The sequence below is a fragment of the Cynocephalus volans genome, chromosome 1 (genome assembly GCF_027409185.1).
Source record: "Cynocephalus volans isolate mCynVol1 chromosome 1, mCynVol1.pri, whole genome shotgun sequence".
Lineage (NCBI taxonomy): Eukaryota > Metazoa > Chordata > Mammalia > Dermoptera > Cynocephalidae > Cynocephalus > Cynocephalus volans.
In genome coordinates, this window is record NC_084460.1 from 111861315 (window position 1) to 111874849 (window position 13535).

General features: G+C 37.4%; 1 protein-coding gene across 10 annotated transcripts in view; it reads left to right on the plus strand.

Annotated features, from left to right (window-relative positions):
- LPP (LIM domain containing preferred translocation partner in lipoma) overlaps positions 1-13535 on the plus strand; it is a 670167-nt gene that overhangs the window by 409450 nt on the left and 247182 nt on the right. For all 10 annotated transcript variants that reach the window (XM_063111732.1, XM_063111742.1, XM_063111717.1 and 7 more), the window contains one exon: positions 4832-5515. In XM_063111732.1, coding sequence (XP_062967802.1) covers positions 4832-5515 — 684 coding nt within the window. The remainder of the gene's footprint in view (positions 1-4831; positions 5516-13535) is intronic.

Genomic DNA, 13535 nt, shown 5'->3' on the forward strand with positions numbered 1-13535 from the left:
GAATAGGATCAGCTGGCCTTAGTACTTGAATACAAAGTGAGGGAGAGTCTCAGGAATAACTACCAATATTCTCCTTTGAAAAACAAGTGGGAGGATGAGAAAACCAGATGAAAAGCAGGTTCAGGGAAGATGATGAAAACAGTCTGTAATATGTTCAAGCCTGAAAAGCATATGAGGAATCCACTTAGGCACATGAAATGGACAGTTTAATATTTGGGCCTAAAATTCAGAATACAGGTGAATTCTGGAGACAGAAATTCAGGGGAGTCTTTACAATTAAAAGATATTTCAAGTTATGGGCATGGTCCTGGGGAGATCAAATAGACAGAGAAAAGAAGAGGTCTTGTGTCAGGTAATGGGGATCATTATTCAGGGGCAATTGAGCAATATGTTGGGTAGTGTCAGTAGTGATTTCACAGAAAAATTTTTAAAAGTATTTCATTTGTCATAATATAAAATTCTATTTGATGCAGATATATAGCTCTCTGGTGATGTAGGCTGTTCCAGAGATAAAAATTTAAAAATTCCCAGGGACATTTGGTTGACATTTCACTTCTAATGGTTCTCAACTGGAGAGGAAACCACCTTCTGATCAGGGGGAGATTGGAAATGAATGGGGACTTTTGTTGTTGTTGCAAAGACTAGGCAGCAGTATTATCATTGAATGGGTTGTGGACAGAACAGATTATTGTTAAACCGAGGCTGATGATAGTGGCCCCTTGAGAGACACTGATAGACTCTTATGCCACATGTCTTCCTCTGGCTTGCTGATTATAAATTTCCAACTGTCTGTCAAGGAAGATCACTGGTCCTCTCTTTTATAGCACTGTGTCCTTTCTGTTTCAAATACCTGCTCTCTCTCTGTCTTCTTGAGCCTAGAGGAAATGACAACTCTGACTGCTAACCTACATGATTTCTCTGTCTCATGGCTCCTTTACATTGATATGGGTCTTTGTACATAATGCTTATATAAATCGTCTCCTTGAGAAGACCTAGTTTGAGTGTGCTGTCATTTTTGTTGGGATCCTGATCCTTACTGTCTTTTCCACATATCGTTTGTCTCAACTATCATTTCCTAGGGATTTTTTTTATTCTAGATTTAGTTCCCTGTTAAGTTACAGGAGACAGTTGAATAAACAGTTATCCTTTTTTCCCCTTTTTCTTTTGATACTAGTCTTTCAGGGAGCAAACTTATCATTTACTTTTGTAACTTAAGCAGCCTGGATATTCTTGTCTTGGTGAAGTGGCATTTCCCTTCTGCTTGAAGGTGGTCCCAATAATAAGAATAGAAACAGAGGTAGTTTCCTTATTAAGCAATTTATTAAAACATATATAGTCAAGATGTTCCTAAAGAAATACTCACTTAAGACTCCAACATTTTGTAACAGAGAACATGGAAAAGTCAGTTTGAACCTAGAAAAAATTTAAGGTCAGATTTTTCTGGTCAACCATGTCAGTCATAAGAAAGTCAGCATAGATGGAATTGAATGAAAGAATAAAACTTTGCTTTTATTTGATGACTCAATATCAGCAGAAACCCAGAGCTCCTATTTTGAACACTTTACAAACCCAACTATAAATGGAGACAGTGACTGAGCAACTGGGCTAATGACATGCGTACTCTCTGATGCAGCTGTGAAGTCTGTCCCCAAAAACAGATACTTCAAAATTCACATATTTAAAAAATGAAAACCCATAATATTCGTAAACAAAAAAGAATTAATGTATACCTAGCTCCTGAGAGGCAACTTTTTTCACACCGTTCTATTTTCCCTTTCTTTCTTAATAACACACACACACACACACACACACACACACACACACACACACACACACACACACACACACACACACACTATTCAAACATTCCTAAAGTCTTTGAATGAATGCATTGGGGAACAATTTCAGGAGCCATTGCTTTCTTCTAGGAAATATCTCACTAGTAGAACTCTCTTTGGGGATGACAAGATTTCCCTAACTTTATTGCCAATTCTGTTGTGTATGTGCCGGCATGTTTCTGAATATTTTACATAACTATATGTTTGAAAATAGCATATTTAGCTATATATATGTATATTTTTCCTTTGAAACTTTGACATGCTTTATCGCATTGGAGGTGGAAGGGATAAAGAACTGGAATCATTTTAAAGCATATTTATTTATGTCCCTTATAGTTGAAGAAAACTATGGCAACATTCTCTCAGCCCACATTTTTAATTAAATACATAGTGAATTTTTTCTACTTACTGTATTATTTGATGCTTCTAAGCAGTTATTTTTGGCATTTCACTTCACTTTTATTTTTGCAGAAATTCTTGAAGTTTTACCATGATTTAACATTTTCATTTTAAAAATCAAGCACATTTAAAAATTATACTTATCTATAAATACAGATATATGTATGTATGTTATTTTTTGAAATGTGTATCTCTGTAGCAGTCCTTTTTATGTGGTACTGTTCCATTAGTCATTTTCTAAGCATCTCCAACAAGTAAAGCTTTGTGAGGTTAATGGGGGTAGGATAGTATCCTGGGATGAAGAGTATGTGTCTCCCTGTCCCCCAGGAATTTAGTCTGGTAGAGGAGTTAATGCATAATAACTGGTGAATGGATGTCTACAGTGCCAATCAAAACTGGCTTTGCCCATGAGACAGGAACAGACAAAGTGCACCTCTTGAACATCTTCTGTCTCTTGGAGGAGGCCCTCAATTTCCCTTTTGCTCAATTCAGGAGAACTTCATACACTCCTGTCTCACTACTCTTTTAACAAATTTTTGAGGAAGCTTTATTGTCCACCAGCAGTACAATGTTGAACAGCAGACCTCTAGAGCCTATTCATCTTGCTTGATTGAAACTTTATGCCCATCAATTAATAATCCACCAGTTCATTCTGCCCCCAGCCTGTGGCAACCACCATTCCATTCTTGGATTCTATGAATTTGTTTATTTTAGATACCTCATATAGTGGAATTTTGCAGTATTTGTCTTTCTGTGACTGACATACTTCACTTAGCAATGTCCTCAATGTTCATTATGTTGCATATTGTGGAATTTCCTTTTTTGAAGACAATATTATTTCATTGTGCATATAATATAGTGCATTTACTTTATCCGTTCATCTGCCAATGGACATGTAAGTTATTTCCATATCTTGATTACTGTGAATAGTACTACAGTGAACATAGGAGTGATAATCTCTTTTTGAGATTCTGTTTTCAATTCTTTTGGATAAATACCCACAATTGAGATGGCTAAATCATATGGCAGTTTTATTTTTAATTCTTTTAGTTGCCTACATACTGTTTTCCATAGCAGCTGCAGCATTTTGCATTTCCATCAACAGTGTGCAAGGATTCTAACATCCTGGCCAAAACTTGTTGTCTTTTGACCTTTTTTTTTTTTTTTTTAAATAATAGCTATCCTGACTTCTGTGAGGTGATATCTCATATTGGTTTTGATTTGCATTTCCCTATCATTAGTAACATTGAATATATTTTTATATACTCGTACTTGCTGGCTATTTGTATGTCTTCTTAAGAGAAATGCTTATTTAGCTCATTTTTTAACCAGGTTATTAGTTTTTTGTTTGTTTGTTTACTCTTGATTTAGAAGAGTTCCTTACATATTTTGGAGATAAATCCCTTATCAGATATACAAGAGTACTTCAAAAAGCTCATGGAAAAATAGAATTAAAAGATAATATGAATCTTTCCACGAACTTTTTGAGGGACCCTTATATGATTTGCAAATATTTTTTCTCATGCTATAGATTGTCTTTTCACTCTGTTGATTGTTTCCTTTACCGTGTGGAGCTTTTTAGTTTGATGTAGTCGCACTCATTTCCTTTTGTTTTTGTTGTCTGTGCTTTTAGTGTAATATTCATGAGATGATTGCCAAGACCAATGTCATGACACTTTCTTCAATGTTTTCTTCTAGAAGTTTTACTTTTACTATTGTATGTTTTTTACATCTCGAAGTCTTTGATTCATTTGTAGTTGATGGTGTAAGATAAGGGTCCAGTTTCATTCTTTCACTTGTGGACATCTAGTTTTCCCAACATTATTTGTTGAAGAGACTGTCCTTTCCCCAGTGTATATTCTTGGTACCCTTGTTGAAAATCAGTTGACATATAAGTGTGGATTACTTCTGGGCTCTTTGTCCTGTTCTGTTGGTCTGTGTTGTCTTTATGCCAATACCATATTGTTTTGATTACTGTAGTGCTGGAACATAGTTTCAAATCAGGAATTGTGATGCCTCCAGCTTTGTTCTTCTTTCTCAAGATTGGTTTAGCTAGTTGTGGTCTTTTATGTTTCATGTTTTAGAATTTTGGAATTGTTTTTTCTAGTTCTGTAAAAAATGCCATTGTGATTTTGAATATGGATTGCACTAAATCTGTAGGAGTCTTTGGGTAGTGTGGACATTTTAACAGTATTAAGTCTTCCAATCCATGAACACAAATGTCTTTCTACTTGTTTGTGTCTTTTTAAATTTCCTTCCTCAATGTTTTGTAGTTTTCAGTGTATATATTTCTTTCTATTTATTTTTGAATAAATAAGTAAATATATTTATTCCTAGGTGTTTTATTCTTTTTGATTCTATCATAATTTGACTTGTTTCCTTAATAACCTTGTTCATTGGCAGTGCACAGAAACACAGCTGTTATTTGTGTTATTCTGTGAACTGTTTGAAGGAAGGACTGTGCCTTATTTGTATTTTACATATTAATACATAAATAATAATTAGCAGTTATTAATATTGGTTCACTTATATATTTTTATTTTGTTTCATTGGCAGTAATCTTTGTCTTGTTTTATTTCTCTCTTTTACTTTAGAGTTCTACTAGTTCAACAGCCTCACCTGCAGTCTCCACCCCTGTCACAGGACACAAGAGAATGGTCATCCCAAACCAGCCGCCTCTTACGGCAACCAAAAAGTCTACATTGAAACCACAGCCTGCACCCCAGGTTGGACCCATCCCTGTGGCTCCAATTGGAACACTCAAGCCCCAGCCTCAGCCAGTCCCAGCCTCCTACACCACGGCATCCACCTCTTCAAGGCCCACCTTCAATGTGCAAGTGAAGTCAGCCCAGCCCAGTCCTCATTACATGACTGTACCTTCAGCAGGACAAATTTATGGTCCAGGACCCCAAGGATATAACACTCAGCCAGTCCCTGTCTCTGGGCAGTGTCCACCTCCTTCAACCCGGGCAGGCACAGAGTACACATATATTCCACCACCAGGATTTCAGCCTGAGCCTGGGTATGGGTATGCTCCCAACCAAGGACGCTATTATGAACCCTATTATGCAGCAGGGCCTGGCTATGGGGGCAGAAATGACTCTGATCCTGCCTATGGTCAACAAGGACACCCAAATACCTGGAAGCGGGAACCAGGGTACACTGCTCCTGGAGCCGGGAACCAGAACCCTGCTGGGATGTATCCAGTCACTAGCCCCAAGAAGACCTATATCACAGATCCTGTTTCAGCTCCCTGTGCACCACCCCCACAGCCAAAGGTAGGAAACTCATTAACATAGTGATGGGAATAAAGGGGTGTCTATTTTAGTCTGCCTTCCCCAGAAAGCAAAGCCTGAGGCAGAAGTGTATGTGCTGCTGTTTTATTTCATTAGCAAATACAATCCCAGGGAAGCATAAGTGAAGTAGGAGAGGAGAGAGGTCCTATTTGGATATGTTACTAGTGTGGCTACTGTTTAGTATCAAGTGCAACTAATTGCTCACTCTTGAAGGATAATCTTCCAAATGGTCATATGAACTATAACATCTCAAGACAATCTGTTCTAGGGGAGGAAGGGTAAATACTTTGTCTTCTAGTTCTTGCTTCCTATTGGCAGAAGCTTCCTGTACAAGTTGCATTTGCTTGGACACTAAATAGGTTTGCGGTATCTCATGCTTAAGCAGGGACAGGGCACGCCCCGATCTGTAGGTGAGAGGTGTGCAGGGCAGACTTGAGGTGAGCTGCTGGCAGACTGTGCCCATGTGAAGGTGGTCAGAACCTAAGCAATGTTGGTACCACAGTTGCCACTGGGGCAGAACAAATCACCAAGGACCCAGGAGATAGGTTAAGCCAAGCAGGACTTAGGTACTGCAGACACTTGGCTAGTTTCCTCTGGAAAGAGGCTGCAGTATATTGTGACTGGTTTATTGCCCCTTGTTTTCTCACATTACTTACTGATCCTCCAGGAAGAATCTTACTCTTCAGCTTTAACACTATTAAGCAATGTTTAAAAGTCTTTTATGAGTATGGTTAACTTTTGTTGTTCTATTTAATTGTCAGGATGTATGCCTTTTAAGTCAACATGCTCAGTTACTTCCTCTGAATAGGTAAGATGCCTACTCACTACATCTTAAATTTTCTATTAGAGCACTAATCAACATGATAGCGCCTCCTCCCATTGTGAGAAGAAGAACCAATGAGAATTACTTGGAAGGGTGAAATGGAGAAACTGAGGCAGTTTCCAGCCATTTGGCTTGGAACAGAGCCCTCCCTTCCTTATAGTTAGAACTGTGGGAAATCAGAAATTTGAGAGCCCTTGATTAGCAAGAAGATGAACAGTAATTTTGGGGGATGATTGGGTGGAAGGTTGGACTATATATATATATATATATATATAATATATATAGTCTTATATATATATTGGACTATATATATATATATATATAATCTTTTCCACATGTTTGACAAGATTATCAATTTCTAGATAGATCGATTTCCATATTCAACATTGTAACAAAAATTTCCTAATAGGCTGTTTACTAAACCACAATTTTCACATGGAAGTTTCTGCTCTATTGATGGTACGCCAAGTGAATTTCAGGTTCCTTAGACAAATAGAACCCTTCCCATTATGCGGACCCTGTGAAGAGCTGGAGGAATCCATCAGCCTTATGCTGACCATTACATGAAAGTGTGCCAGCCATGATTATTTTCCAGTATAAAGATTACAAGTTAAATTTTCAGTGATTTTGTAGCATTACTCTTTTTTTCTAAAGTCTCCTTATAGAAAGAAGTATTATGAAGGTTTTTTTGTTTGTCTTTTAAATATGATTTGTCCAAAATAGCCAAGCTGGACAAGCTTGCCCTTTGTTAACATCATAGTATATTTGTGTTTGTTCCTCCTGGCCCCCGAAGCAACCAGTTGAGAGAAATTGAGGTTATTTAACTGTGTCTCACTTTTGTACAAGGGCAACAAATTCCCCTGTGGAAGCTGATTACAATAAAACACAAGTTTAGGTTGGAACCGTTGCTGTGGACATTTAAGTTCAAAAAGGTATGCAATTTTGCCCTGCTGAAAGCAGCTGGGCTGAAAAGATGGCTGAGTGATGGTCTCTGGGCTGTTTGAGGACCCTGTCATCTCACCTGGGGAACCAGACATGAGAGAAAGCAAAAGTATGTCAAGGTGAAGGGAGTAATCTGGTGAGAAGTACTAAGCCAGTCTTCAAGTGTTCTTTTCCTCATTTTGTCACTGGGCACTCTGAATAGGCCCTCTTCAACATTTGCAGCCAACCCATTGGTGGAGGAAAAATAATCCATGCTCACTGCAAGAGCTCAGATATTGGGTCCAGCCACAGAACCAGTATTTGGTCTGTCCTCACCGACCTATTCAGGGTGATGGAATGAATTTTGATGAAGCACTCACCAGAAAGCATGACACATTATTCTCTTTCTTATTTGAATAAGTTAATTATTCAACGTGATCTATCGCATTCTTACAGATTTTGGATGTCAGTAGATTTCATGTCATTTTTAAAAATTTCGAAGTATTTGTTTTTCAACAGTGTCATGTGTTTTCACATCATATTCAATTGTGCATTTAAAAAATGAAAATCAAATAATGTTCTTTGCTGTGATCATTAAGGAGAGTGGTTAAAGGTTGATATTTAGCCATCTGTCTGTGCTCTGGGAAAGGGGAAAGAGGCGGATGAAGCTGCAGATACAGTCAGTGTGCGTTGTGGAGGCATTGGCTGGTGAAGGGGTGGGCTCTCTCACAGTTGGTCTTTGAGCAGAACACTGCTGTATTCAACTGCACCTGTGCACAGAGGACCTTATTGTTCATGTATTGACTCATTTTGGCTTAGTGATGTGACTACCGCTTGAGAAATGAGCTCCTTATTCTTATCCAGTTCTTCCATTGACATTCCTCTTTCAATTTTAGGAAAACCTCTAGATCTCTTTATGTCACGCTTCCAACCTCAGTAAAGTGGAACATCATCTTCACTAATTAATTAATGATTGCAGAGAGCCTGGAAATTTCCAAGGGCTAAGTAATTGCCAAGTGAAGACTATTCAGCTTTTCCACCTTCATGCCTTAAAACAATTATCTTTTATTACATTGAGAATTTCTGTGGAGTTTGTTATTTAACTTATTAAGGAAAGTTTTTTTAAAAAATAAAGAAATGAATCTCCCCTGTATTTGAGGTGAGCAATGAGCTGTTTTAATTTTCCTACATTGTAGTGCAGTATAAACAAAGAGAGAGAAGAAAGGAAGAAGAAGGAGAAAGGAAAGAAAGAAAAGGAAGGAAGAGGAAACCAAGAAAGGAAGACAAAATCAGAACCTGCAAAGCTTAGGGAATCTATGTTCTCGTAATGTGCTGAGCAGTGAATTTGTGTGCTACAGTAGGCCATAATGTGTTTTCTATACATCTGCACTGAGTCGCTTGAAAAATATTGTTGTAAGTAAGTCTTCATAAGGGAGAAATGTTCCCTCTCACCGGAAATCCTCTTAAAGATACAGTGGAATCTTTCCTCTTTTCTGATTTGTGAAAGCTAATATTAGCTGCAGCTTGCTGTGTACTTCACAGAACTCATGTTCTATGCATTATCATCACATCCATGTGAGATGGAGCGTGTATTTTCTCCAGTATTCAGATAAGGTGGCCCACCTTGAAAGTGCCGGGGCAAGGACCTGGAAGCCAGTGATGACGCTCAGGTCTAAAGTGACAAGGCAACTTTAACACCCTTGCCCTCATTGTAAAACCTAATATATGTCACCCTTAGCTCTGATGTTTGCCATGTAGTGTGTGAAAGCACCGGTACTGTGCATCCCAGGGAAACTGAATAGTCCCATCCCACCTAGTGTGGAGGTTAGGTTGGATTCTGAAATCATGTATTATTAAAACCTCCTTGGATAATCCTACATGAAGGCGGGACCTTGGAGATCAGCAAACTCTCTCAGTAAATTGAACACAAAGTTTTTCTTTTCCAGAATTAGAACTCATTTGAGTTTTGAGTGAGGGAGATATTTAATGGTTCAGAGAAGAGATTGGAGGTAATGAACTGTTGGGGTCAGTGTTGAAGGGACTCCCAGACTGGTAATTTCTTTGAAGATTAAGAAAATATTTGAAAATGTTGACATAGTAGCCTTTTGAATGTTTCAGTAATATCAGAATATTTAAATTTCTTTTCATTTTAGAAAAAAGAAGGGCATATGTATTCGGCATGCTACAATTAATTGTTGGCATTTTGGAAAGAGCTATCATTGTTGTAGTCCTGGGCTAAATATCTGTCAATTCTAGGATCAGAGAAACAAAAAAAGAAGAGGTAGTTAGGGTGGGCAGAGGGATGGATTCAGATATAAACCTCAGGTCAGTTGGCAATACCTGAATATTTGTAAAGATAAGAATGGAAGAGATTGCTTGGAGAGACCAGTGACAGTAGCATGAACAATTCATCTTTGTACAGGACTTCTCAGTTTCCAAAGCACTTTGTGGACCTCACAGAATACATGAGCATTAAGCACAGGTAAAGGTTTTTGTCTTTCTTTTACTGATGGGGTTCAAAAGCTCGGTGATGTCATGTACGTAAGATCATATGTCAAATCCATGGAAGAGCCACAGCTCCAAGTTAGTTCTTTGAAGATTGTCCCTGTGCTTTCCTTGTGACAAACCACTGGACCGTGGCATGTTCTGGTGTTTAGATGTCAGGAGCTTCACATCAGCACCATTATGCACGGCTCCGCTATGGCCCATGATATGTGTAGTCCTGTCAGTGGGCTTAGGCAATCTTGGTGCAGTGGGGATGAGGTCAGCAATTGGAGGAGAGGCCCCGATAAGCCCCTGCATGGTACCCAGGCTTGATGCTATACTTCCTCTTCCCCATCAGCATGTACAATTTGTCCTGAGGTTCTTTCTATCTTCACAAAGTCTCAAGTCCATTTTCTTATCTAAATCCCACTTACTACTGAGTTCAGTCGTCCTCATTTCTCACCTGAGCTATTGAAGTAGCTACTTAATTGCTGCTTCTTCCTCTAGCCTTACTACACATCCATTCATCCTACACATAATGCCAGATTAAGCTTTCAATAGTACAGCTCTGCCTTTCTCATTAATTGCCTTTTTTTAAAAAAAACTGAAGATCTCAGCAAGTTATGGAATACATTGAAACCCCCCCCAGACTTGCTTTCCAGTTTTATCTTTTTCTTTAAGCTACCTGGCTTCCTGATGATGTTATATTCCTAGTTAATTCTCATCTGTATATCTTTGCTCACCGAGATCCTTCTTCCTGGAATGCCTTCCCAATCCTCCCCAAATAGATAAAACATTTGCACATACAGGTGTGACCCATTAAGACCCAGCCAAAGTGTCAATCTTTCTCATGAAGGTTTTTGCTCTTCCTAAAATTTAGTTATACATTATTTCATCCTCTCCTTTGGAAGTTTTTACACTTTTACTATACCGGAGTTATTTATGTACTTGTCTTCCACCAGCTTATGCCCCAGCATATAGTAGACTCTAAATTTTAGGAGATAGATAGAGATGGTATCTGAACAACCCTGTGTCCCACAGAGTAACTAATACAGTGCATAATGAATTCCTGTTTAATGACTATGCTTGAAGGAACTTCTTTTGTTCTCCTAAAATAGGGCGTAAGTCCTGCTTTAGACCTTAGCAGATTGTTCAGGAAGACGCCAAAGCCCAAACCGACTCCACCAAAGTAGCTTAGGTTACCTCAGTAACACAAGTGTTGTCACATCAGCAACTCAGTATTCAAAGTAGCTGGATAATTTTTCACATTCACTTTTGCTCCAATATTTTGTGTTTTCTGGGATATCTTTATCCCAGAAGCATACACATACACACACACATACATACATGCACACACACACACATTATGTACACAGAATCTTTTTCACTTTTTACCCTTGCCAAATGTTCATAGAATTCGTTGATTCATATTCTTTAACCAGCTTTTTGAGGTTTAATTTACATACAATAAAATGTGCCTGTTTTAAGTGCGTAAGGCAATGACCTTTGACAAATGCAGGCACCTGTGGAACCACTGTCACAATCAAGATACAGAACACTTCGACCATGCCACAGAGCTCCCCTGTGCTCCGTTACAGTTCATTCCCTCTACCCTCAGCCCCAGGCCACTATTCTGTCTTCCAACATTATAGATTGTTTTTGCCTTTTCTGGAATTCCATATAAATGGAAGCCTATAGTGTGTGCTCTTGTACCTAGGCTTCTTTTACTCTAAATTTTTTTGAGATACAATCATGTTGTGTTTGCCAATAGTTCATTCATTTTTATTGCTGAGTAGTGTTCCATTATATGTCTATACTACATTTGGATTATCCATTCACTTGCTTTGGGCAGTTATTTTTTTCCATTTTGGGTTATGAATAGAGCTGCTATGAACATTTATATACAAGTTTTGTGTGGACATAGCTTTCATTTCTCTTGAATGAATACCTAGGAGTGGAATTGTTGGGTCACACAGTAACTATATAAGAAAATGCCAAACTTTTTCTAAATGTACCATTTTGCACTCTCACCAGCAATGTATGAATGGCTTAGTTGCTCCCTAATCCTGGCAATGGTTGGTATTGTCAGTCTTTTTTGAGTCAGATGTGCCGCCGTTGCACCACGAGGTCCTGGTATTGTCAGTCTTTTTAATTTTAGCTATTCTTATGGTACACAGATATATTTAATTGTGGTTTAAATTTACATTTTTCCTTTTTAGTACTAATGAGGAGCATCTATTTATGCACCTATTGGCCATTAATGTATGTTCTTTTGTGAAGTGTCATCAATTTTTTGCCCATTTTTTAGTTGGATTTTTTTAAGTTGAGAGTTATAGAAATACTTCATACATTCTGAATGAGAATCCTTAGATATATCCATGCCAATATTTTTTCCTAGTCTGTGACTTGACCTTTCATTTTCTTAATGTTGTATTTTGAAGAGCAGATGTTTTTAATTTTGGTAAAGGTCAATTTATCACTTTTTACATATAGTTTATATAGAGTTTGTATTTTTTGTGTCCTTAGATATTTTTGCCTTTCAACGGCCATAAAGATTTTATTCTATACTTTCTTTTAGATGGATTACAATGTAAATTTAGATCTGTGACTCACTTCAAGTTAATTTTTGTGTATGGAGTGAGACAAGTGTCAAATTTCATTTTTTTTCCTCATTGGAATATTTCAGCTTTTTTAGCATGATTTGTTGAAAAGACTCTTCTCCAATTGAATTACCTTGACACCTTAGACAAAAAACAATTGACAATATATGTGTAGGTCTATGTGGACTGCCTATCTATTCTATTCCATTAACTTATATATCTTTCCTTAGGCCAGTGCCACACTATCTTGATCACTGACCTTTATGGTAAGTTTTGAAATCAGGCAGTGCACGTTTTACATCTTTGTTCAATTTCAAAAGTGTTTTGAATATTCTAAGTCCTTTCTGTTTCCATATAAATTTTACAATCAGCTTGTCAATTTTGACAAAATAGTGTGCTGTGGTTTTGACTGAAATTGTGTTGAATCTGTAGATCAGTTCAAAAAGAGCTGATGTCTTAACAACATTGAGTTTCCCAGCCCATGAACATGGTATATCTCTTAATTTTTTTGTGTTCTCATTAATTTCTCTCAGCAATGCATATAGTTTTGCACATATTTCGGTAAGTTTATCCCTATGCTTTGGGTTACTGTTAATAATATTTTTAAATTTCAATTTGTAGCCATTTGTTCTTAGCATATAAAAATACAACTGATTTTTGTATATTGACCTTGTACTTTGTGACCTTTTTAAATTTAATAGTTCATTTAGCTTCTTGAATAAGACTTTTTAGGCTTTTCTACTTGATCATTTTTTCTGCAAACAAATGATTGATTCAATTTTATATTTCCTTAATGGATAAGAGTCTATCCATCAACCTCCTTTGTTTGAAAAATTTGTTTCCTAATTGAAGAAGAAACAGTGTCCTACAAATTTGAAGGATGTAAATTGGAAAAAATAAGAAACCTTTACTCTCCGCTCTTCTAGACTAGCCCATTGAAACTATCAGACGTAAAAGCAACTTTCAGAATCATTAGGTTATAACACTTTAAATTTAGAGATGAGAAAACTGAGGCCTGGAGAGTTGTAATGACTTGGAGAGTTACATAGTAAGTGGCACATTTACATTTTGCCACAGTGCTCTATATTGGTTAAGAATAGTTCAAGTCAAATAAGGTCAGAAATGAATGACCTTTAAAAGGTATAAGTATAATAATAATCATTGCCAAACTGAG